Raw genomic sequence first — 27,618 nt, 5'->3', positions numbered from 1 at the left:
TAGGGAAATTGAATTGTGTGTGCAGCTGATGAAAAAAATCATCTTGTGACACCATGGACAGGGTTACACCCGAAGATCCTATGAGGTAACATTTGAACTTGTCAATATTTAATTTGCTGGAGATTTAAACAGTAAATAAAGATCAGCTCAATATCCTTGCTGGTTGGAGAAAAACAAACTGACATAGGGCACCAAATATAACCAAATGCCATCACACAACATAAGACTTATTGCTGAGCAGAAATTCTAGAACCAGTCTGGAGCCTTGAGGATAAGATCAGAATCTGCACAAAGCAGCATCTTTTAGAAGCTACACATTTTTTGTTGAGCTCCAGGCACTGTACACCAAAAGCGTGATTGCACGAATAAATGATGCTACAGCCTGTTCATTACTACAAACTAGGACAACTCAAGATCTAGCCAATGGGTTTTTCAGTAACATGATGGAACATCCAGCCACTACAATGATGAGCACTAATTTTAAATTTACAATGATTTGGTAGGTGATTTATTTAAAAAACACTAATAATTATACTGCAGAGATATTGTACATTACACCTAAAAAAAAATGTATGCTGTCCTTCATTTACAGCTGTAAGAAAAACAATTCCCTTCTCAACCAATGTTCACTTCAAAGTGTATATTTCTACTACACAAACCTAACTGTATACATAAGTAACGAAACAAACAAGAACCACGCAACTTCAATCTGTTCATCTAGATTAATTTACAATGCTTACTCAAAACACAAATTACAAATCCCACTTTTACTTACACAATAATCCGACGATTCAGGAACCAGTATTTTCGTCTGTGTCTGTCGTATCCAATTGGTTCATGTCGAATATAGGGTTTATTTTTTTGGATTTCAGGGACACAATCATGCACACCTGGAACCTTGTGTGCCACACAGACTTCACACTGCCATTCATCCTCTGGTACCTCCTCAAGTGGTGGTTTAACACACTCCAAGTGGTATACTGCAGAACAGGTTTCACAGCACAGTAAATCCCCCAGTTTGTGACAGACCCTACAATGGTCATCATATTGGATAACACCTTCAGACATTAATTCCTCCCGTGCAATATTTGTTGTAAGAAATTGATCCACTAAAAAATGTAGAACTTTGATTTTACTGTTTATTGGTCCGTATGGATAATCCTCCATTTCTTGATAAGGAAGAACATGATGGTATTCCACGTCACTCTCGCAGTACACTCTCACAATTTCAGGCCACGTCATTCCGTCAATAAAATACAAAGTAGAATTCACGCTGTCTTTGATGTCCGCGGGTCCAAAGGTAGTATTGGAAATATCTTCTTCACGTAGAACAGCTTTCAAAAGCGCTATGTGCGTCTCTGCCAGGAGAGTACATTGTTCCTGGCACATTAGAGCAGCGCAGAAATCTTCAAAACGAAAAGGAGATAGCCGTAAAACCGTACCAAAGTTGCGCAGTACCTCATAGACGGCATTAACTTCCAATATGTGCTCTGTGGGCACCATCAGATCTTCTGAAGATTTAGGAAGTTCAAGAGGGGGGATGTCTTTTTCTTCCAAAATGGGGGAGCGAGGTCGATGAACCCTTGGTTTTCGCCTTCCTGCAAAACAAAGTAGGAACTATTACTTATGCAATTTAAAACATTAAACCATCATACTAATATCAAAGAGATTTCCATTCAACTGTGAAAACACCTGTATTAAGAATTTCACAACTACCTCTCTTCAACAACACACCTGTGTTTATGAAATGTCTGCTGGCCTACAGTCTAAAACACCACAATTATGAAGATAGAGCAAAAACCTTCTAAAAAGGTCAAACATTTTTGGTACAAGTTAATGAATTTGAGTTACATCAAATATAACCTGTAACATACATGGGTATTATAAAGTCAAGTTACAACAGAAACGTCTTAGGACTCAGTGCCTGCACTCCACAGATATTGACAGCGAGCCTTTCCTTACCAACTACTGTAGTTCACTCAGCCCCGAGAAGAAGCACCATGACAGACTACAAGAGAAAGTCTGAAAAGCTGTGCACTGCAAAACAGGTTAAAAATTGAGATCTTTTTCACAATCTGTTGTAGGGCCAGAAAAAATAAAGGCTGGCAGAGGAGCAGGAGAGGCAAACAACTGAGAAACCAGAATTCAATGGCTGAAGCCAGCTGGCAAAGGGGACTACAACAGCAATGGAAGTGAGCAAGGTAACCTATCACACTGCCTGTTTTGGACGGAAGAGCTGGAGAGTATAGGTGTTTGGAAGGGATGGACACAGGAGCGGGTGGTGATGAGAACAGTGTGAAAAGGTAGAGGAGGAAGGAAAAAACGAGTCCATAAGGGGTAAAAAAGGATTCTCCGACATAAGAGATGCAAAAAAGCAGGGAAGTCTGCAGTGTGTTCAGCCCCATGGAATGTAACACTAAATAAGGTCCATGAACAGAAATGGCATGAAGAAAATCCATCTCACTGCCAAATCTTATTTTAGGATAAGCATTTTGCTTATTCATATGTTTGGTTACAAGAAGATCTATAAATACACATATAATATCTGGCAGCCATATTAACAGTATTTTATCATACAGTTTGGGGCTTTAAGTATGCTATTCAGAACAAAATAAATCAAGCAGAATGCTGCTACCCTCTGCAAATAGCCATGAAATCCAAGTGTATTATTTACTCTAAAAAGAGCAGCCAAAGTACAGAGCTACGTAGAATTATTAGAAATCTTTCACATTTTTGTTACATTTCTTTATCAAAGTGGTAATGGCAACAAGGTTGCATCATTACCTGCTTAGGGACAACAGGAAAAAATTATAACTCGAGTGCATAACCAAGTTATTCAGTGCTAAAACAATTACCTCCACTGTTCTAGATATTACTTGAGTGAAACAAACTAGAATTTTTCTTAAAGTGCTTTAGGCAACACAATTACAATGGACAAAAAAGTATTGTATACATGTTAGTATCGGTGTGGTCTGATAATTCCAAATCCTACAAAAGAATCTCTATATATTTACTGATGCCACATTCACTCATCAATTCAACTGGTATATAGTGGCTTTTATACTGTACTGACGGGAGTGTGGCATTGTAGAGATAGATTAATTTAAGGGCAATGAAACAATATTTGCACTCTCTATAATATAACAATCAATGATGGAATAACCACACAAATAGATATGTTTTCCGTGCTTTCCCAAAATCCTGTGATGTAGTAATTTCTGGAAACCAATAAAATCATAGACACTTCAATTGAACTCAAACGACGATATAAAGTGCAACATTTAATAAAGCAGGTTAAAGCATCCTGTAGCAAACATCCTAGAAAGTGACTATTTTTTTATGACAATTTTTAACTTAGACAGTTGCTCTCTGCCATATATGGTAAGCAAAACAAGTGCATGAACTTCAGCGCATAATAGATGCTGACAAAGAGGAAGCCGGTTTTCACAAACAAGAAAGATACCCTAGTAGAGTAATGTTACAATCTGGGCGCTGAAAATAGATACAACAGCATAAAAAAAGAAATGTCTGCTGGGGTAAAAACACAAGTTTACATAAAAGGAATTATCAGTACTTTTGAAGTGATACAGTAGATCAGGCTTCAGTAAAATATTCTGCATGAATAGCACACCTGGACATGTTTTGTTTTCTTACTACATAAAAACAACATTTCAAGAATCAAGTAGATGAATGGGATTGGTGTTGAAAATGCCCATTGGGCTGTCATTTGAAAGAAGGCAAAAAAGGAGGGTAATTGTGCAAAGGCTGACAGAGGTGCCATGTGTATTCTTTATCACGGACTAATGGAGGGAAGGGAGCCAGACATTTATTGCTAGCCTAGGACCGCTGTTGCTCAAAAGTGATCTCAGGACATGATGGGAGAGTCAGATCGAAACAAGCATTGGCAAAGCCAATGGGGCTTGCCTATGCGAGAGCTACTGGCTGTGGCAATGTGTTTACACAAATTTGTGAATTCTCTTATTAGCGCTCTGACTTAACGTGAACTTAGTTGCTAACTCAATGTTTGGCACCAAAAGGGGTTGGTGGTGTCTTTACAGAAGACGCAGATGTCTGCTGTGCCCTGCCTCCCTTAACCAATATATATTTTATAAGATTCCAGCACCTTGATAAATGTACCTTAATACATGTATACCTTACGATTGGAGAGTCATCCATGAAGATAAGCTGTGCACTTATGTACAAAAAGTTAGCGAGAAAAAGCGCACAACTGGTGAGTGCAAAGATAAAATATATTGGCTCAAAGACAGGGGAAACAACGAAACCGGTGAAGTCAAATATTCAGTAGCTCCGTAATGTAATGAAAAGTTCAGACCCCCATCAGTGACAATTAACCAGAAGAACCCAGGTGTAATTAATTTTCTATTTGAGTAATTAATTTATTAAGACACTTCCCAGATATCAAATTGAAGCACAGGAAAATATGAACATGAGCATTTAACTTGAATGCAGTAAAATACGTGTAAATGTCAATACTCACAACAGTTAAACAATGACAGACAGAAAAAAGTGCAATACATCAACAATTAATATACAGGGAGTGCAGAATTATTAGGCAAATGAGTATTTTGACCACATCATCCTCTTTATGCATGTTGTCTTACTCCAAGCTGTATAGGCTCGAAAGCCTACTACCAATTAAGCATATTGGGTGATGTGCATCTCTGTAATGAGAAGGGGTGTGGTCTAATGACATCAACACCCTATATCAGGTGTGCATAATTATTAGGCAACTTCCTTTCCTTTGGCAAAATGGGTCAAAAGAAGGACTTGACAGGCTCAGAAAAGTCAAAAATAGTGAGATATCATGCAGAGGGATGCAGCACTCTTAAAATTGCAAAGCTTCTGAAGCGTGATCATCGAACAATCAAGCGTTTCATTCAAAATAGTCAACAGGGTCGCAAGAAGCGTGTGGAAAAACCAAGGCGCAAAATAACTGCCCATGAACTGAGAAAAGTCAAGCGTGCAGCTGCCACGATGCCACTTGCCACCAGTTTGGCCATATTTCAGAGCTGCAACATCACTGGAGTGCCCAAAAGCACAAGGTGTGCAATACTCAGAGACATGGCCAAGGTAAGAAAGGCTGAAAGACGACCACCACTGAACAAGACACACAAGCTGAAACGTCAAGACTGGGCCAAGAAATATCTCAAGACTGATTTTTCTAAGGTTTTATGGACTGATGAAATGAGAGTGAGTCTTGATGGGCCAGATGGATGGGCCCGTGGCTGGATTGGTAAAGGGCAGAGAGCTCCAGTCCGACTCAGACGCCAGCAAGGTGGAGGTGGAGTACTGGTTTGGGCTGGTATCATCAAAGATGAGCTTGTGGGGCCTTTTCGGGTTGAGGATGGAGTCAAGCTCAACTCCCAGTCCTACTGCCAGTTCCTGGAAGACACCTTCTTCAAGCAGTGGTACAGGAAGAAGTCTGCATCCTTCAAGAAAAACATGATTTTCATGCAGGACAATGCTCCATCACACGCGTCCAAGTACTCCACAGCGTGGCTGGCAAGAAAGGGTATAAAAGAAGGAAATCTAATGACATGGCCTCCTTGTTCACCTGATCTGAACCCCATTGAGAACCTGTGGTCCATCATCAAATGTGAGATTTACAAGGAGGGAAAACAGTACACCTCTCTGAACAGTGTCTGGGAGGCTGTGGTTGCTGCTGCACGCAATGTTGATGGTGAACAGATCACAACACTGACAGAATCCATGGATGGCAGGCTTTTGAGTGTCCTTGCAAAGAAAGGTGGCTATATTGGTCACTGATTTGTTTTTATTTTGTTTTTGAATGTCAGAAATGTATATTTGTGAATGTTGAGATGTTATATTGGTTTCACTGGTAATAATAAATAATTGAAATGGGTATATATTTTTTTTTGTTGAGTTGCCTAATAATTATGCACAGTAATAGTCACCTGCACACACAGATATCCCCCTAACATAGCTAAAACTAAAAACAAACTAAAAACTACTTCCAAAAATATTCAGCTTTGATATTAATGAGTTTTTTGGGTTCATTGAGAACATGGTTGTTGTTCAATAATAAAATTAATCCTCAAAAATACAACTTGCCTAATAATTCTGCACTCCCTGTATGAAGTGAAATATATGGAAAATGTCACTTACCCAGTGTACATCTGTTTGTGGCATTAGTCGCTACAGATTCACATGCTGTGCACAGTCCGCCATCTGGTGTTGGTCTCGGAGTGTTACAAGTTGTTTTTCTTCGAAGAAGTCTTTTCGAGTCACGAGACCGAGGGACTCCTCCCATTTCGACTCCATTACGCATGGGCGTCGACTCCATCTAGATTGTTTTGCCCGCAGAGGGTGAGGTAGGAGTTGTGTATGCTAGTAATAGTGCCCATGCAATGGAGTGAATGCGTATGTACATAATAACGTTTTAAGTAATAGATTTACAAATGTACAAATGTTTTAAGATCTACTTCGAAACGGCTACAGGCTCCCGGGGAGGCGGGTGGGCGCATGTGAATCTGCAGCAACTAATGCCACGAACAGATGTACACTGGGTAAGTGACATTTTCCGTTCAATGGCATGTGTAGCTGCAGATACACATGCTGTGCATAGACTAGTAAGCAGTTATCTCCCCAAAAGCGGTGGTTCAGCCTGTAGGAGTTGAAGTAGTTTGAAATAATGTTCTTAATACAGCTTGACCTACTGTTGCTTGTTGTGCAGTTAGCACATCTACACAGTAGTGCTTGGTAAATGTATGAGGCGTAGACCATGTTGCTGCCTTACATATTTCGTTCATTGGAATATTTCCTAGAAAGGCCATGGTAGCACCTTTCTTTCTGGTTGAGTGTGCCTTTGGTGTAATAGGCAGTTCTCTTTTAGCTTTAAGATAGCAGGTTTGAATGCACTTAACTATCCATCTAGCAATGCCTTGTTTTGAAATTGGATTTCCTGTATGAGGTTTTTGAAAGGCGATAAATAGTTGTTTTGTCTTTCGAATTAGTTTTGTTCTGTCAATGTAGTACATTAGTGCTCTTTCGATGTCTAATGTATGTAGTGCTCTTTCAGCTACAGAATCTGGCTGTGGGAAGAACACTGGTAATTCTACCGTTTGATTTAAGTGGAACGGTGAGATTACTTTTGGTAAAAATTTAGGATTGGTCCGTAGAACAACTTTATTTTTGTGTATTTGAATAAATGGTTCTTGAATGGTAAATGCTTGAATTTCACTCACTCTTGTTAGAGATGTGATGGCAATTAAAAATGCAACTTTCCACGTTAAGTATTGCATTTCACAAGAGTGCATGGGCTCAAAAGGTGGACCCATGAGTCGTGTTAGGACAATGTTGAGGTTCCATGAAGGAACTGGTGGTGTTCTTGGTGGTATAATTCTCTTTAGGCCTTCCATAAACGCCTTTATGACTGGTATCCTAAACAATGAAATTGAGTGCGTAATTTGTAGGTAAGCAGAAATTGCCGTAAGATGTATTTTAATGGAAGAGAAAGCTAGGTTAGATTTTTGCAAATGTAGTAAGTATCCTACTATTTCTTTTGCAGATGCGTGTAAAGGTTGAATTTGATTATTATGGCAGTAATAAACAAATCTTTTCCACTTATTTGCATAGCAGTGTCTAGTGGTAGGTTTTCTAGCTTGTTTTATGACCTCCATACATTCCTGTGTGAGGTCTAAGTGCCCGAATTCTAGGATTTCAGGAGCCAAATTGCTAGATTCAACGATGCTGGATTTGGATGTCTGATCTGTTGTTTGTGTTGTGTTAACAGATCTGGTCTGTTGGGTAGTTTGACATGAGGTACTACTGAAAGGTCTAGTAGTGTTGTGTACCAAGGTTGCCTTGCCCATGTTGGTGCTATTAGTATGAGTTTGTTTTGACTCAACCTGTTTACTAGATATGGAAGGAGAGGGAGAGGGGGAAAAGCGTACGCAAATATCCCTGACCAGTTCATCCATAGAGCATTGCCTTGGGATTGATCTTGTGGGTACCTGGATACGAAGTTTTGGCATTTTGAGTTTTCCTTTGTTGCAAATAGATCTATTTGAGGTGTTCCCCAAATTTGAAAGTAATTGTTTAGTATTTGGGGGTGAATTTCCCATTCGTGGGTTTGTTGGTGATCTTGAGAGAGTGTCTGCCAACTGGTTCTGAATCCCTGGAATAAATTGTGCTATTAGGCAAATGTGGTTGTGAATCGCCCAATGCCATATTTTTTGTGTTAGGAGGCACAACTGTGTCAAGTGTGTCCCTCTTTGTTTGTTTAGATAATACATTGTTGTCATGTTGTCTGTTTTGACAAGAATGTATTTTTGGGTTATTATGGGTTGAAATGCTTTCAGCGCTAGAAATACTGCTAACAGTTCTAAGTGATTTATGTGAAACTGCCTCTGATGTATGTCCCATTGTCCTGTGTTGATTGAGGTGTGCTCCCCACCCTGTCATGGAAGCATCCGTCGTTATGACGTATTGTGGCACTGGGTCTTGGAAAGGACGCCCTCGGTTTAAATTTTTACTGTTCCACCATAGAAGCGAGATGTATGTTTGGCGGTCTATCAACACCAGATCTAGAAGTTGACCCTGTGCTTGTGACCATTGTGATGCTAGGCACTGTTGTAAGGGCCTCATGTGCAATCTTGCGTTTGGGACAATGGCTATGCATGAAGACATCATGCCTAGGAGTTTCATTACCATTTTGACTTGTATCTTTTGTGTTGGATACATGGCCTGTATTACCTTGTGAAATGTTTGAACCCTTTGTGGACTTGGAGTGGCAATCCCTTTTGCTGTGTTGATTGTCGCTCCTAAGTATTGCTGTGTCTGACACGGCAAAAGGTGTGACTTCGCGTAGTTGGAGAAACCTAGCCTGTGAAGGGTCTGTATGACATATTTTGTGTGCTGTGAACACTGTCTTAGCGTGTTGGTTTTGATTAACCAGTCGTCTAAGTACGGGAACACATGTATTTGCTGCCTTCTGATATGTGCAGCTACTACTGCCAGGCATTTTGTAAAAACTCTTGGCGCAGTTGTTATTCCGAATGGCAACACTTTGAATTGGTAATGTATTCCTTGGAATACAAACCTTAGGTATTTCCTGTGTGAAGGATGTATTGGTATATGGAAATACGCATCTTTTAGGTCTAATGTTGTCATGTAATCTTGCCATCAGCCTTGAAGTCGCACGTGGCCGGGCCGACCAGGCCCTGACGGGGGATCAAAAAAAACCCTAAGGGCCACCGGAGCTCTTCAAAATTCGGTGTCGATTTGTTCTAACTAACCCGATACCAAACGCAAACAATACCGACGATTTTTTCCAAGATTCTAACTAACTTTCCGACCCGAAACCCGGAGCGAAAAGGAACACGTCCGAACCCGATGGCGGAAAAAAAACAATCTAAGATTGAGTCGACGCCCATGCGCAATGGAGTCGAAATGGGAGGAGTCCCTCGGTCTCGTGACTCGAAAAGACTTCTTCGAAGAAAAACAACTTGTAACACTCCGAGCCCAACACCAGATGGCGGTCTGTGCAGAGCATGTGTATCTGCAGCTATACATGCCATCGAACATATATATATATATATATATAGACATACACACACACACAGCCAAGCTGGATAATTAAGAATAAAAATGATATGTGCACAGCCAAGCTGGATAATTATTAAGCATAAAAATGAATAACCATGGGGGTCAAATCCATCAGCATCCTTGCCAACATCAAGTCAGGGAACTCCGAACGGTGAGACAAGAGAACTTCCCCAGCGGGATCTAACTGGGCAGTACGTCCACTCCCAAATCGAGCTCCTCTGTGACAGTGTTAAGTTTTCTCCGCGTTATATACCTTAAATTAACTCAACAGGAAGATTCTAGCGATCAATCCCCCCTTCAGTTATTGACTTTACATGCTGGCTGTACTTGGTCTGTGTCGAACACATGCAAAAGAACTGTCCAGTCCCCAATGCGCATTCCGAAAACAGAGCTGTACCTTTCTCTGCTGAAAACATCCTCACCCTGGTACACTCTTACAACCTACGCATTCCCCACAATATGCTCCCTGTTCTTGTAAGAAGAGCAAAAAAACTTGTTCAGTGTAGAAAACAAGCTGTGTGGAAAAATACCTGCGCCAACGATGTGACGGCACCTGAAGCTAAGCACAAAATAGAGTCAGTGGTCAAGATGGAGTCAGTGGTCAAATACAAATAGCATTACAGCATGTGATTTTAATCTAAAGGATGGGGAGAAATGCGCGATAGCAGCATTTCACTCCAGGAGGAGCACACTTGACACTAAAGCAGACACAAGGCATGGTGTTCACAAGTCGTACAGTGACGTGACCAAAGCAGGCAGCTAATTTGGTGGCAGTGCGCAGTCACAGTGCCTCAAGCGGCGAGTGTGACCTCAAAGCTAGCACCAGGACAGCTTTAGCCATCTGCTTCATAGCAGAACCTATAACTACAATAGTACTGCGTTTACTGCACAAATCACTAAAACATATGCCCAATGGTGCCTGTCAAAAGGCATTTATTTGTACACTGCTTCAGTCTCCAGGTACAGGGGCTCTGCAGATGAGGGGCAACGATGGAGCCACTAGAGCAGACAGGCAGGATGGTGCCTGGCACAGCATGCAGACAGGGGACGTAGTGGACAGACAACACTGCACTACACTTGCCATTGCAAAAGTAAGCAAATGATGCAGGGACAAAGCAGGGGTCCCCACTGAGGAAACACTCTTTGCAGGCACATCAGAGCACATGGGGGTGGGCTGTGGAAAGCAAAGTGTTTTAGGTGGGTCAAGGCGCTGTAAAAGGCCAGGTACAAAGTACCTGATAGTGGGGTACATTACTTTTAATAGAAGTTTACCTGCACTTCTGAATAAAAACGGGTACACTGGGGTAGTGCGCACTTACAATTCTACAGTCCCATTTAAAGATATGCTCGGTCCTGAGGCAGAGTACACACGAGGAAGATGAGGGGTCAAGTGTGGTATATCTGATGGGCATGAAGGTGAAGAAAACGAATTAAGGTGTGCCCAACATTTCATTTGGGAGGATGCATGAAGAAATGAGGCAATCACACATGCCATTTGAAAACAAGCATTTTAAATGCAATCGGTCTCGCATTTGCTTGAGTTAGAGCTACTAGCGTTGCAAATTCATAACTGGACTTTTATTGCCACATAAATTGGTCAACCCCGCCTCATAAATTTGTCTTTTCCTGCCATATAATTTGAGTGGCCCTGCATAAAACTAGAACACTTCCATTTACTTTCTTCCTCTAGCTGCAGCAAAAAATGAAAATGTTGCTATTTAGCATCCCAATTTAAATCTGCCATGCTGTAATACCTATCTGTACTAAACCACCAGCTCCATCTTGACCACTGACTCCATTTTGTGTTTAGCTTCAAACAGTGTCACATTAGTGGCACAGGAATTTTTCTGCGCACAACTTGTGCAATGTTTTTACGCTCTTTCTCACAAAGGACGGCCATATAACATGGGGGAGTAGTAATGATAAGATGTACCGGGCTGAGAATGTTTAGGGGATAGCAGGGAACAGCTTGGTCTTGGAAGTGCACCCTGGGATTTGGCCAGTCTCTAAACGTGCTCTTTCAACACTGATGTTAAACAACAACTGACCTAATGGGAGGGGGCTTAGAATATTCCTTTTAGGGTTGTTTAAAGTATATAAGTAGTGGAAGCTCCAGGGCTGGTAAGAAGGAACTCATCTGAGAAGGCACGCTTTGCTTAGAAAATAATCCCATTCCAGACATTCTCCCTGTTTTCGGTTGCTCAGGTTCAACGTCCTGAAGTTGGCAGACAAAGGGATAATGTTGATTTGTCAAGCCCCCTGGTGATGCATTTTTCATTCTTCTTTTTAGCTTTGCATTGTACATGCATGAATACGTAGTCTGTATACTATCCACTGATGAAGTATTGCATTTTCTCTGTTTCTGTAATTATTATTGTTCTACTGCTGTGATCATAATTAGACTTGCACGTGTGCTGCACTTGAAAGAGAAGCTCACGTTATTCTTTGTGTGTGTGAAACCTGGGAAGTGCCTTAATAAATTAATTACTCAAAGTGTTGCATTCTTTGCATTCCTTTTGAGGTGTTTCCTCACTCACTCTGAAGCAGAACATGCGATTATTCCAATAGAATACCACTTTCACCACCCCATCATCAGAGTTGTTGGCTAGCTAACACACTTCATCAAAAAAAGACACAAGACAGACACAGAGGAGAAAAATTAAAAGGGTCATCCAAACATGTCAAGAGTGTTCAACTATCATAGTGGTATAAGGATGTCAAGTTGGTCTGAATCATGGTCATAACTGTAAAAAGGAGAGATTATTAAAACATATACAATTATCAGATAAACCTTTATCTCAAATAAACCTTTGTCATTAGACTGTAAAGTTCAAAACATCATAACAAAAATATCAATTGTAAGAAGCATGGTCATGTAACCATATTGTTAGCCCCGAAAGTTCATAACACCATTAAAAAAATAGGTGAAAGTAATGCAGTGTAACCATATATTTATCCCCTAGAGGGAGTAGTGATTTATATATTTTCAGGGATCGTATTACAAACAAAACCCTTAAAAGAAACTACGTTCAGCTATTTAACAAAAGTTCCAAACATGAAAGCACTTAAAAATACACTGAATGGTCGGAGGAGTTATTATTTTGGGGTCCCAACTAACCTAGTGTGGGGTTCCAGAGATGATGTAAACTGAAAGAGCACATCTTTCTGAACGTTTTGGTGTTGGTCCCTTTGTCCTAGGACCACAAAAGGCTGAGTACTGAGCAAAAGGGTGTTGTCCTGCAAAGCATTATGGGGGAAGTTTCCAGAGTGCAGTGAATATTGCAGTATAGGCTTTCGCGCTGTGCCGTGAGAGCTCTTTCACTTTGAGGATTTCTGTGTTATGTAGAGTATTTATCACAAGAAATTACTCTGATTAGGTAGCTGTGAACAATGTGACCAGCGCTTTAATACCGTTGATCGAGTTCATGTTGTGAGCGCCATGGCCGCCATGCAGCAGGAAGGGGAGAGACAAAAGAAAAAACTAAGTTTGTCCACGCTTAAGTATATCAGCGGTCGAGTAATAATCCATGTAACAGGGGCAGCCTACAAGGCGTGATAAAAACAGCCTCAAGGTGAGACAAAAGTAAAGCATTTACCAATGACAAGTGATTTTTGAAAGGCAAGCCCACAAATGCAAGTGATGAGCGTCAGGGCAGCGCGGTTAAAAGACCACAACACTTACAACAGGTCAAAGTGCTTGCATGCTCAACCTAAAAAATGAAATCATTCAAGAGCGGGACTTAGAGGGCCACAGGGATGGCAAAGAAGGGTGTGATGTGAAGAGAAATACCTATGGTCAAGAGAGATAAAATGGAATAGAACTAAGAAAAGAAAAAAAAAAGCATTGGCAAGGCCAATAGGTGGAGCTTATACAAGAGCTACTGGCTTAGGCAATGTGTTTTGTCATGCTGTTTAGCAGAGCTAAAAGTTAATGGCTTGAACTGTGAGTAGGGATTTGTTGGAGTGTTGTAGAATGGAGTGGGGGGGAGTGGAGTGTTGTAGAGTTGAGTCGAGGGGAGTAGAATTAAGTAGTTCAGTGGCAGAGTGTGGCAGAGTGTGCGCAAAAGTTTTGTATTGATAAAAAAACAATTGCGAGACCTCGGTCTCAATTATGGATTGCTGTTTCCCGCACGACTCGGGGTGCAACGAGACAGTAAGGTTCACTTGTTCAAGTGCCAGGAGGCAGCCCATGATCGGTTGGATAAGCTAGGGGGAGTGGAGCGAAAGACTCCTTCGGATCGAAAAAGAGGCACCCCAGCTGCTCCACAGATAAGTGCAAGGAGGAGAGGGAACTGTGAGGTATTGGTAGCCCAACAATACTACAGCAGAGCAGCACTCATATGACAAAGAAAAACATGAATTATGAATGTCCACAAATGAAATGTTCATCCATAGTTTAGATTACAGTGTTCTTTATTCTTCTTTTGTTCAACAATATACCCGTCACAATCCTTTCACATCATCAACACATGTTTCATCTGGGGAATACCCCTTTGACTTCCTCAGGACTCTCTGATCTCAATTAAAATGATGCTGATTTTTTGTATTGGTAGCCCAGTCTAGGTCCCAATGTACAGGACGGATAGTGGTCCGCCTTGATGGCACTCTTGGGGACTCAAATTGCGTACCAGATACTGGAGAACCCTTCTGTCAGTGCTGGAGGGCTCAGTGACAGTACTGATGTGGTGACCATTCCCCTTGGTGTGGGAGGTTCTGGCCAGAGTCTTGCTGCCGCGAGGTCTGCTGGCTCCATATTTGAATGATAACATCTGTGTTTCAGAGTCTGAGTCGCTGTCATGGCTGTTGTGGTCAGGGATATGGGGGCTTATCTGTGCAAGCCTGGTTTTACTAAATGATGTGGGGTCCTGTTGCAGGTTATCTATGCCTGCTAAAATAAGGGACAAGAAGGCGGGTTGGTGCTACAGATGCCTGATTTTGACAAATGCTATATCCTTGTTGAGCGGGGTGAATTGTTGTAGTTATGTTTTTGTTAAAGATGCTTTTCCTCCCATCAAAATATTTACATTGGCAGCCGGTGGATGTGCAGCGAAGACAGAGGGTTTCAGTCTCATGGGGACGACTCGAGTGCACTTTGCCTCGCCACTCCGTTGTAATGTTGGACTCTCAGCAAACAGCAATGTAGAGGCTGAAGTTTCAGTCTACACAGGTGGGGTGGGGCGGTGGGTTCAGAGTTTTAGTCTGGTTATGCTAGCCTCCAGTTGTTTGAACACATTGCCTGGGTGCAGAGGTTAAGTTTGGGGTTCTTGATTCAATGGTGTCTCGGGATGCGGCGGGGGACTCTACCTTGACTGGGTGCAGGAATGCTGGGATGTATGTCTTAGACACGAGATGGATTGGGGTTAATGTGGAAGGAGGGGCATTTTTTATCGTTACCACCTGACCGATGGATCAGACTTGGAAAGTTGCGACTTGCGAGTGTGAGAGGCCTTTGCCATCCAGTGAAGAGAAGGAGTGTATATTTGTATTTGAAGAGATATGGCATTGTAATTGCCCTCCTACAAGAGATGCACACCTGGGGAGACTGCTTGGGGCAACTACGTGAGCGCTGAAGGGGCCAATTATTTGCGACCTCTTATTCTAGTTATGGAAGGGGGGAGAAGGGGTTGCTGGTGTGGGTGCCTGTGAGAAAGTAGCCTCTTTCTAGCCTTGTTACCCCCACTTTTGGCCTGTTTGTGAGTGTATGTCAGGGTGTTTTCACTGTCTCATTGGGACCCTGCTAGCCAGGACCCCAGTGCTCATAGGTTTGTGACCTATATGTATGTGTTCCCTGTGTAATGCCTAACTGTCTCACTGAGGCTCTGCTAACCAGAACCTCAGAGGTTATGCTCTCTCTTTGCTTTCCAAATTGTCACTTACAGGCTAGTGACCAATTTCACCAATTCACATTGGCATACTGGAACACCTTTATAGTTCCCTAGTATATGGTTCTGAGGTACCTAGGGTATTGGGGTTCCAGGAGATCCCTATGGGCTGCAGCATTTCTTTTGCCACCCATAGGGAGCTCTGACAATTCTTACACAGGCCTGCCACTGCAGCCTGAGTGAAATAACGTCCATGTTATTTCACAGCCATTTACCACTGCACTTAAGTAACTTATAAGTCACCTATATGTCTAACCTTTACCTGGTAAAGGTTGGGTGCTAAGTTACTTAGTGTGTGGGCACCCTGGCACTAGCCAAGGTGCCCCACATTGTTCAGGGCAAATTCCCCGGACTTTGTGAGTGCGGGGACACCATTACACGCGTGCACTATCACTACCTATGTATAGCGTCACAATGGTAACTCCGAACATGGCCATGTAACATGTCTAAGATCAGGGAATTGTCACCCCAATGCCAATTCCATGATCCCCCGAGTCTCTAGCACAGACCCGGGTACTCCCAAACTACCTTTCCTGGGGTTTCACTGCAGCTGCTGCTGCTGCCAACCCCTCAGATAGGTTTCTGCCCTCCTGGGGTCCAGCCAGGCATGGCCCCGGAAGGCAGAACAAAGGACTTCCTCAGAGAGAGGGTGTTACACCCTCTCCCTTTGGAAAAAGGTGTCCGGGCTGGGGAGGAGTCGCCTCCCCCAGCCTCTGGAAATGCTTTGATGGGCACAGATGGTGCCCATCTCTGCATAAGCCAGTTTACACCGGTTCAGGGATCCCCCAGCCCTGCTCTGGTGCGAAACTGGACAAAGGAAAGGGGAGTGACCACTCCCCTGACCTGCACCTCCCAGGGGAGGTGCCCAGAGCTCCTCCAGTGTGCTCCAGACCTCTGCCATCTTGGAAACAGAGGTGCTGCTGGCACACTGGACTGCTCTGAGTGGCCAGTGCCAGCAGGTGACGTCAGAGACTTCTTCTGATAGGCTCTTACCTGTGTTGCTAGCCAATCCTCCTTCCTAGGTAGCCAAACCTCCTTTTCTGGCTATTTAGGGTCTCTGCTTTGGGGAATTCTTTAGATAACGAATGCAAGAGCTCAGAGTTCCTCTGCATCTCTCTCTTCAACTTCTGCCAAGGAATCGACCGCTGACTGCTCTTGACGCCTGCAAAACCGCAACAAAGTAAAATGGAAAGACGACTACTGCAACCTTGTATCGCTGATCCGGCCGCCTTCTAGACTGTTTTCCTGGTGGTGCATGCTGTGGGGGTAGTCTGCCTCCTCTCTGCACTAGAAGCTCCGAAGAAATCTCCTGTGGGTCGACTGAATCTTCCCCCTGCAACCGCAGGCACCAAAAGACTATCACCGGTCCTCTGTGTCCCCTCTCAGCACGACGAGTGTGGTCCATGGAACTCAGCAACTCTGTCCAAGTGACTCCCACAGTCCAGTAACTCTTCAGTCCAAGTTTGGTGGAGGTAAGTCCTTGCCTCCCCACGCTAGACTGCATTGCTGGGTACCGCGTGATTTGCAGCTGCTCCGGCTCCTGTGCACTCTTCCAGGATTTCCTTTGTGCACAGCCAAGCCTGGGTCCTCGACGACACTCTAACCTGCAGTTCACAACCTCCTGAGTTGTCCTCCGGCATCGTGGGATCTTCTTTTGTGACTTCGGGTGAGCTCCGGTTCACTCTTCTTCGTAGTGCCTGTTCCGGCACTTCTGCGGGTGCTGCCTGCTTCTGAGAGGGCTTCTTGTCTTGCTGGGTGCCCCCTCTGTCTCCTCACGCAATTGGCGACATCCTGGTCCCTCCTGGGCCACAGCAGCATCCAAAAACCCTAACCGCGACCCTTGCAGCTAGCAAGGCTTGTTTGCGGTCTTTCTGCATGGGAACACCTCTGGAAGCTTCTTCACGACGTGGGACATCCATCCTCCAAAGGGGAAGTTCCTAGTCCTCTTCGTTCTTGCAGAATCCACAGCTTCTACCATCCGGTGGCAGCTTCTTTGCACCCTCAGCTGGCATTTCCTGGGCATCTACCCAATCTCGACTTTGTCGCGACTCTTGGACTTGGTCCCCTTGTTCCACAGGTACTCTCGTCCGGAAATCCTTGCAGAATTCCCCTATCACGACTTCTGTGCTCGTTGGGGAACTTAGGTGCACTTAACACCTACTTTTCAGGGTCTTGGGGTGGGCTATTTTTCTAACCCTCACTGTTTTCTTACAGTCCCAGCGACCCTCTACAAGCTCACATAGGTTTGGGGTCCATTCATGGTTCGCATTCCACTTTTGGAGTTTATGGTTTGTGTTGCCCCTATACCTATGTGCTCTCATTGCAATCTATTGTGACTGTACATTGCTTGCATTACTTCCTTTTGCTATTACTGCATATTTTTGGTATTGTGTACATATATCTTGTGTATATTTGCTATCCTCATACTGAGGGTACTCACTGAGATACTTTTGGCATATTGTCATAAAAATAAAGTACCTTTATTTTTAGTATATCTGTGTATTGTGTTTTCTTATGATATTGTGCATATGACACCAGTGGTATAGTAGGAGCTTTGCATGTCTCCTAGTTCAGCCTAAGCTGCTCTGCTAAGCTACACTTTTCTATCAGCCAAAGCTGCTAGACACCTCTTCTACACTAATAAGGGATACCTGGACCTGGTGCAGAGTGTAAGTACCCCTTGGTACTCACTACAAACCAGGCCAGCCTCCTACAGTGCCTCCCAGTATCTCATCTGCTTGTTATAGCTTCTGGTACATTGGACTCCAAGGCGCTGTGCATCATAAATGTTTATGCCCAAAATACTGATGATGCTGACTTCTATGATACAATAATGAAGGCAGCAGCTGATTACATGGGACCGAAAGTGTTTGTGGCTGGGGACCTTAACTGTGTGCTCAATGGAGAGCTTGACCGAGACCCTCTAAGGGCCAACACGAACCTGGCATGACTGGGGCCTTACCATAAGTTATTTGTGAGAGTAACCTCAGAGGTGAGTGGAAAGAATAATTTTCTGCAGCGTTCTTACTCTTGTTACACCCCAGCGACTTGGACTAACAGTAGGCTGGACTACTGTCTAGCGACTAAACCCCTAATGCATGATATTGTTGATATTTCCTACTTGGTGCATTACATCTCAAATCAATGCCCGCTTTTGTTCTCCTACAGGACCAGTTGGAGATTCCCACGTGTCCCTCTTTGGCAGATGAGAGCAGAAGCGCTCACTGACCCCATGTTTGTGCAATCTGTTTCTGAGACATTAGATCATTATTTTAATAAAAACTGGGAGGGTAATGGATCTTGGGCAAAAGAATGGGATGCAATTAAAGTGGTGCTCAGGGGAGAATGCATGAAAGCGTCCTATGGGATGCAAATGCAGCTTACCTGTATGTTAGATCTGCACAAGCAAAAATTGAAGCGGCTGGAGGAAAAGACGTCTGGGCTCCCTCAGAAGCGGGGAGAATGGAAGAAGGTTAAGAGGGAAATACTAGAAACGTGGAATAGACGATCAATTTGGGCACACAACTTACAGGCAGCACCTATACGCTGATGGGGACAGGCCTAGCAAGATGCTGGCTATGCTGCTCCGCACGGAACCCCAAAAATCTCCAGTTGTAGTAGTAAGGGACTCTGGTAACATCCCAACAGAGCATAACTGAACTTTCTGCGAAATACTTATAGAAGGTGAAAATGCAAACCCCAGCTACCACGGTCACAGGTGTGACTGAGTTCTGAGTCAATTTACGGATGGCTAGCTTAATGGAGAATGACAAACTGCATTTAGAAGTGCCGCTTAGTAAAGAAGAAATCATGTTGGTAATTCAGGTATTCCAGACCTCCTAAGCTCCGGTGGGTGATGGCCTGTTAGCTGAAATTTAATAGAAAAAGGCTAATTTCCTGGCAGAACGCCTACTAGTGGTGTACCAAGAAGCACTACAGTGAGATTTCCTGACTCCATGAGAGAGGCAATTATAGCTATGGTTCCTAAATCAGATAGAGATCCTAAGGAAGTCTTATTGTATCACCCTCGCATTAAGCTAAATAGGGGTGCAAAAATACTACTATCCACAAGGTTGCTTGGCCACATGCAGGCATTAGTGTACAAAGACCAGTGCAACTTTATTCTCTGTAGGAAAACCCTTTGCAATTTAAGATGGTGTGCTCCATGCTCCCGTGATATGGGAGTTGCCACGCAATGTGGCGCAACTTTGTGATTTCCTTTCTTGGAAGTATCTCTGGCAGGTTCTGCATCACGTGGGAGAGATGTTCATTAAGCGGATGCAGCTGCTTTTTAGGGATCCAGTGGCGAGGCTTAGAGTAGGTAGAACGGTATCCCCAGTTTCATCTTGGATGCGGAACCAGACAGGGGTGCTGCTTGTCCCAGTTTTCATTAGCAACTGAACCACTGGCAAGCAGGTTGCAGTCAGTGATGCAAGGCTGGGGGAGTGGGAGGGACCTCTCAAGTCATTTCTCTTAATGCAGATTATGCCTTGAAATACCTACGACAGCTACAGTACTCTGTCCCAATTTTGTGAACGGCCTTGGAGGAGCTTGGGGGAACTCTGGACTCCATGTCAACCCCACACAATTGTACCTGTTCCCAGTGGGTGCTTTGGGAGAGGCCCATGGAGGTCAGCTCCCGCGTTCGCTACTCCCTTTGGAGTCTGTGAGTGTTCAATATTTAGGTAAACTGCTTGCTAAAAGGTTGGAGATGTTCTTGTCCCTGAATGTAGGACGTGTTTTGGATGGTCTTCGGTCCTCTATTGAATTCTGGAACACACAATGTCTGTCCTTTATGGGTAAGGTGTCATTAGTTGAAATGGTGGTCTTGGCCCGCTGCCTGTACTTTTGACATCCCAAGAAAATATTTCCCAAAGCTTGATAAGCACTTGGTTGAATTACTGCGGTAAGAGTGCATATGCCTACCCTTAAATGGCCTTGGGGTCGTGGAGAGCTGGAGTTTCCGGATACAGAACTCTACTATACTGCAGCCTAGTTACAACGCACAGTACACTGCTGGTTTGATGAGGGAAAAGACTGGGAAAAAAGTTTGCTTCCAGGTACTTGTGGTACTCTTCCGAGGCTAATAGTGTTGGGGTGAGAGTCCTGACGACTACTCCCTATGTAGTTAGTCAGGTATGTAAGACGTGGTAAAGGACTGTGAAGAGTGATTAGGCACACCCCTCCTGCCCCAGATATGCCCATATAGGCCCTGCAGCCTTTTCATCAGATAGTAAGGACAATGGCGATGGACAAAGGTGAGCGAGGTGCTGTATTACACTCGGACAGCTGTACTCAAACAATAGATATATAACGCTGCATGATGCCGTAGAGACCTTTCAGCTGGGCCAAGGGCAATTCCTTTAGTTTGCTTAAGTGGCAGCAACAGCTCATGGCATAAGGCCCACATTTCCAGAGGCTCCCTCAGATTCTGCTACAGTGGCCATGTGTTGTTACAGGAAAGACATTAAAAGATCCATGACACCCCTATCTATGTTCCTCTTTATTATAAACACTCTCACTTTAAAGTCAGTGGAAAGCACAGAAAATACCAACCTCCCTCTAAAACACAGCTTGACATTTGACCTTGTCTTTGAATACCTAGCAAATGTGACGAGAGGAACATGATTTAAAAGCCTGTTGGCAGAACACGTGTTTGGGGGAAGAATACAGCAAACACTGCTTTAGCAAGGGGAGGAACAAACTGAACCTGGACAACTAAAGCAAATAAAGACAGCAAAAGGAAAGCAAGAAAACATGAGCTACAAACCAGACAGCCAATAGCAAGCAATGGGCAGGATGCATTGCTAGGTCAACTGTCTGAAAGTCCCCATGATGTCTTTAGAATAAGCAGAGAGCTGCGCTGTCTGGAAGGCTGCGACCTAAAACATAGACTAGACGCCTGACAATTTCTACACTGTTGATAGCATGTATGTCGTCCCCCAAACAAATGAAAAGTTGAAGAATGTACTACTGACCAGCACCACTGTGGGTGACAACAGAGTACTGTTTGGGTTTAATTAAGCAAAAAAAGAACAATATATGAAGTTGCACCATTTTTCTTAAGCAATCTCTACTTCACACCTCCCCTTAGGATGTGAAAATAATCATAAAATGAAAAATGTTACTACTATCTATAGGATGATGGTAAATGCCTCCCTAAAAAGATTTCCAAAGCTTCTGCTCATATTTAAAAAAAAGTATTCTAGCTAAATGAATTTCAACTGTGGAGGAATAAACTTAAAGTACTGGAGGATGAATGGGGCAAGGGGTAGTCTCAGCTTAGCTAGCATTACAATGCTGATCTGAAGAGCACCAACTTGTTCTTCACTTCTACATTTTCATGCAACACCCCCAGGAATGATGGTCTTTTTCTGGAGCCAACTGAGAGATTGTGCAGGATCCTGGAGCTAAACACAATCTTAAACTCAAGTTAAAACTTATTAGGGCTCTGGAAATACAGAATCACCTTGTTGCACTAGCGCCCCAGCCAGCTCACAATAAACAACAACATGGCACTAGTGACCTCTACCTGATCATCAGACCACATCCTGCAGGTGAAAGGGTGCTACTGAACAAAGATACTGCTGATCAAAGGATCTGCCAGATCTCAGTCAAACCCATGAGGCATTGGCTGGGAAGTAAAGTGGGTTGGAGGTAGCAGGTGTAACAATTGGGTGTGTAACATTCCCACATGGAACTGAGGTGCTCTAGACATTAATGAGAGCAGGGGATTCTCAAAAACACACATGGACCAACACAAATGTTGTTTGTATGAGGCATCCCGCCATAAACCAGTTCCCTTTGACAACCACATGCTCTGTCAGAACAACTTGTATTTCTTCAAATTCTTCATACATATGTTGTACTACAACAATAGTGCTCCTAAAGACAAATATGCAGCTCTGCTTGTAATCGCTTTGGACAGTTAAAGTACATGATGCCATACTTGTGGCAGTAGCATTCTATACACATATCAGATAACAAAATGTGTGCCCTCAATCTACAGAAGCAATGAGTTATATATAAAACATCAATAAGCACCATTTTGGAGCAAGCAATGTTGCCCAGAGTGAACATAAGAACTATGCTTAAGCGCCAGACACACTCCACCACCATGTTACAGCCTCTAGGAATACTATGTTTTCACTCAACCCCTGAAAAGGAAACTAGATAAATGTAATTTATCAAATTAAGACAACCGATAGCAACAAAAGGTTAAATGCACACAACCTGTTTTGCCTGGATGTTCATTAATAATACAACCACATAGAAAGGAGTACTGAAGCCAAACATACAGAGGCCTGGGTCCTTGCTACCAAAAACACTGATGTTGATGCTTCTGCTGGCATACAGTCACGCTAACGGAATAAATACACTGAAGGCACGGGGGCAGTTTCACCACAGGACAATATATTTTAAGCTGTCTATTTAATGTGACGAGTAAAACACATGGATTACTGGCCTAAAGCAAGATTACCCACACTTAGGCAATGTCAATGAGAATCCACTTGCAAAAGGTCATGACATGCAAGGAACACACGAACATATACATAAAGTGTTTCCACTGGCTTTTGTGTCTTCTTTTGTGCTTCTGTACCTAGGGATATGAAAACCTGAAACCACCCAATCACTCTCAAATGAAGGAAACAAAAGACAAGAAACTGAAATTTCACACCTTGTTTATAGAGATTAGAAACTGAAAAATCACAAAGCCCTACTAACAAAGAAAAATGTGTGTTTTTGGCAAATTGCTCACAGATGCAAGCCAGTGAGATTTGCAAAAATGATTTGAAAAGAAGATGATAGCTTTTTACCAGAGTATGGTAATAAAAGTATTTCAGACCCTCCGTTGCTTGAAGCGACACAGCTGCAACTTCTATAAGAATTAGATGTGAAAAGTGGTGAAAGTTCTTCCTTAAAAAATATGGCAACACCAGGTGCACGCTGGCCAACAGGGTGGCCGTGCTTTTAACTGGACTTTGCGGCCCACCGCCAATCCACCCTGATCTTACCTCCCCGAGCGGACCCGGACTGTCTTGTCCAGCGGTGGCTGGGGGAGGGGGAGGAGCGAGGCAAACCCGGTCACCGCAGACAGAAAAGCGGCACAACCGGTGCAACACGCCTACCCGCAGTGCCCGTCTGGCCATAAGGTGGCAGGCACTGCGTGAGACGCTCCCGGACCTCAGCGGTTTCTGGGGCGCCATCGTGGGAGCTGGCCCCTGCTCTCGGACTACTGGACCAGTTGCGGCAGCCAGGAGGAGGAGGCAGAACCTGCTGCCGCAGACAGACAGGCAGTTAAGCCGGTGCAATGCGCTTAACCACGGTACCTGTCTGGCCTAGAGATGGTGGGCGCCGCGTGAGAGGGTCCGAGGCCTTGGGAGGCTCCTGGGTCAGGGGAGCCCTCGCAGTGGCCCTAGGGAAGTCCGGGCTCTTGGACGGCCACGGCACCCTGAGAGAGGAGGGAGGAAGGTGAAGTGGCAGCGGCATGGAGGTGAGGGCAGCCGGAGGGGATGGGCTGGAGGCAGTGACCTGGCCATCCAGAGGCCCTGCCCCAGCTGCAGTTAGTGGCTGCCACCCCACCCGTAGACAACGTTGTGGAGGACAGTGTTGGTGGGGGCATCTGGGCCTCTGCGGGGACCCCCACCGCCGGTGTGCAACACTGTAATGGATGGAGGCGAGGAGGTCATCTGGGCCCTCGCAGACTGGAGACTCTGTGGACACAGGGGAAGCAGCCAAAGAGATGTGATCGGCTGCAGTGGAGGGTTTCACCCCTGGACACCAGTCCGAGCCTGCAGGGACGACCCCTAATCCCCCCAGTTTGTGCCTGTGGTACCAGCCGGGTAGCGGCCTGCTGGGCCAGGCGTCCTGGTGGCTCCTTCCTCTGGCTGGGTGCAGAGGCGACGCAGTAGACTTACAAGAGTGCAGCTGAGTGGCAGATCTGGTGGCTAGCGGTGGTTTCCTGGGCTGAGCCTAGACTGAAGCCCACTGTTGCCACCTGGGCCTGTAGTCGCCACCCGTGCAGGGCCGACAAAGATGGATTAATACACGATCCCCACCCGAACCCCCACGGTGGATGGTGCAGCTGGAGCAGCCGGTTCCTGCCTGTGGCGTCCCAGCCAGACCTCTGCACCATCCTTAAGGCGATTCAGGACTCAAAGAAGGTCATGGAACACTGCATAGATCTTTCACTGATCCGGCAGCACTGCAGTGTGTCACGGGAGAGATACAGAAGCTGAAAAGCACATTTCTACAACGGGAGACAAGTTGGCTGTCCTCATGCGCCAGGTCTTAAATCTCACCTCTTCGATGGCTGAACTTCATGAGCAAGAGGAGGATGCAGAGAACCGGGGTAGGTGCAACAATTTGTGACTGATGGGCATACCAGAGACCTTGGATGCTCCCAATCTAGCCATGGCGCTTGATGGTTGGTTTCGCACCTGGGTGCCTGCAGAGAAACTATCCTCCACTGTCATTATAGACCGTGCAAATCGCTCGAAGGCGCCTCGGCCAATCGTCAGTGCTCCGCCCCGACTGGTCATCCTGAACTTTAGGGGCCGTAATGTACTCCTGCGTGAGGCCAGGGCCCAGACGGACCTTTGGTACCAGAATTCTAAAATCTTGATTTTTCCAGACTATTCCAGGGCAGTGCAGCAACAACACAGGTCTTTTGAGGCTGTTAAACAGAAACTAGGTGCACTGAATCTTCGCTACATGCTGCTCTTCCCAGCCCACCTAAAAATGATCTTCCAATCCAATACGTACTTCATCGAGACTTCGGAGCTGGCAGGGGAATGGAATGCAGAAAAACATGCCCGAGACCTATGGCGCTGAGGGAAGGGACTGGGGAGAGGCACTGTAGACCCAGTGGGGCCCCCTCCCAGTCCGAATAAGGAGGAAGGGCTCCTGCTCACGGAAGTCGCGAGTTGGGGAGCAGAAAGGACACCCTGAGACCTCACCGGTGGCTGAACAGCGGTCAGAGATGGCTCTGGACGCTGAACTGGTGGCCATCCTCGCCCTCTTTACGTCAGAGGAGGAGACACCAATCCACTCGGACTGATCATGGGTTAGGAGGGGTGGCCCAGAGGCTGGGGCCTGAACCGGAATACCTAGCGGCTGCCAGGTTGTTGGGCCTGGGGCAGTCTGTGGCCTGGGTGACTGGAATTGCTTTGTATTGTCTTAATAGCTACGGTCAGGTGGCATATCCATAATTAAGGCACTGCTAAACTGCGAGGACCTCCAAAATCGATTTGCTCTCCTTTGCTGGTTTGCAAAATTATTGGGAGAGGGCGACCAATGCTTCAGGGGAAGACGTATGGGGTTGGGATGTAGGGGGGATTCAATGGGAGTTGTGTTCTCTTTGCATTAACTATTTCCCTTCTAGATTAGACATGGGCACAATGAGTGCAATGTATCCTAACATGTTGCATCCGGGCACCTATGACAGCCCTTGTGATCAGCAGATCGAGCCTTATGCAGGATCTTGGTTGCACTCAGTGCCCTTCTATACACCAGCTCCGTGTCCACAGTACTCTCCTGGAATGTCGGTCTGTTAGACCACTTTAAGAGATCCGCTGTCTTGCGATATATCAAGAAATATTGCCAGAGTATTGTTCTTCTGCAGGAGACCCACTTAGCTGGGACCCAAAGTATGTTTCTCGATTGCTTCAGCTATGACCGGGTGTACCACGCTGGATTCTCCAGAAGCTCCAAAGGAGTGTCCTTCAAGCTCCGTAGGTCACTGCCCATGTTGGCAGCCAAGGTCCACACTGTCCCTTAGGGAGGTATGTAAGAGTGGAGGGCTGCCTAGCTGGCAGACAGGTCAACCTGATCTGCTATGCTCCTCTGCAGCTTCTTCAGCCCACTCTGGCAGGGCTACGCTCCTTGCTGCTATCCCTCCCGCAGGGTACTACAATTGTAGGGAGGGATTTCAATATGGTCCCGGATCCGATCTGAGATACCTGTACTGCCTCCCGTCTGGGTCAATGGACCGGACAGACGTGCCTCTTGACACGGTCAGACTGTTTGGGCCTCTGCGACGTGTGGCGTTCTTGGCACCCACAGACGAGAGCATTTACTCACCAGTCAGCGGCTCCTCACACAGAGGCGTGGATAGACTTGATATGGCTTCCGGCAGTTGATCTCCTGGCCTTGACCTCGGTGCAGATTTTCGTCCGAGATATCTCAGACCATGTGCCAGTCATGTTGGGCTGGGGCACCCCGTGCAGAACTTTTGACCAATGTCATGCTTTAGTGCATGGTACGTGAAAGACCCAGAATGTGTTGACTTTATTGATCAAGAACTAGGGCACTACTTTAGGGAGAACACTAGGTCGGAGGATCTATAGGCGATTGCTCACACTTTTTCCTCCTATTATGAGGATCTCTATGCACAGGTCCCCCAGTCCACAGTGGAACCGGAAAACCCTATCCTGGGAGGATACTCTGCAGCCCCCCCCCCCCCCCATTCCAACATCCTTGGGTGCAGATCTGGACCTACCCTTGACAGAGGAGGTGGTAGAGGATATCATCTCAGCTCTTCAGTCTGGGAAAACCCTGGACCCCAATGGAAATCCCGTTGAATACTACAAGAGTTTCCACTCGCACTTGGTGAATGCCTATGATGAGGTGCTCCAGCGCAGCTTCTTTGCCCAGGACCTTGACTGCGCCACGATCGTGGTTATACCCAAGGGCGATCTGCCCCGGAACCAATGTTCATCCTACCTGCCCATTTCACTAATCAATGCAGACATAAAAATATTCGCAAAGGTTTTGGCAACCCGACTGGCATGCACATTGCCGTACCTGGTTCATCCAGATCAGTGCAGCTTCATGCTGGGCAGGAGCATGAGCCATTGCATACAGCGGGTCCAGGTGGCGCTTTCACAGGAGGGAAGACTGGAGGGCGGCCTGGCCCTCCTCCTGCTATACTTCCACAAGGCTTTTGACACCTTGGCTTGGAACTTTCTGGAGGATGTCCTGGTGCGAAGGGGCTTAGGCCCGACGTTTAGGAGGATGATCCATCTTCTTTATCACCACTCCTTGGCACAGGTCCAGGTTAATGGTATTAGATCAGATCCATTCTGGGTCAGGGTTGCCCCCCTTTACCCTCCACTATTTGCCCTGGCCATTGAGCCGCTAGCATGCC

The 27,618-nt window shown here is 45.1% G+C and overlaps 1 protein-coding gene across 6 annotated transcripts in view; it reads right to left on the bottom strand.

The window, feature by feature from the left end:
• The window catches only part of BPTF (bromodomain PHD finger transcription factor), a 1,198,927-nt gene that overhangs the window by 1,123,349 nt on the left and 47,960 nt on the right, over window positions 1–27,618 (bottom strand). For all 6 annotated transcript variants that reach the window (XM_069199907.1, XM_069199908.1, XM_069199910.1 and 3 more), the window contains exon 2: window positions 776–1,598. In XM_069199907.1, the coding sequence (XP_069056008.1) occupies window positions 776–1,598 (823 nt within the window). The remainder of the gene's footprint in view (window positions 1–775; window positions 1,599–27,618) is intronic.

Source organism: Pleurodeles waltl, chromosome 7 (genome assembly GCF_031143425.1).
Source record: "Pleurodeles waltl isolate 20211129_DDA chromosome 7, aPleWal1.hap1.20221129, whole genome shotgun sequence".
NCBI classification, from domain to species: Eukaryota; Metazoa; Chordata; class Amphibia; order Caudata; family Salamandridae; genus Pleurodeles; species Pleurodeles waltl.
Note: the sequence above shows the minus strand (reverse complement) of the source record. Positions and strands in the feature narration are given on the sequence as shown.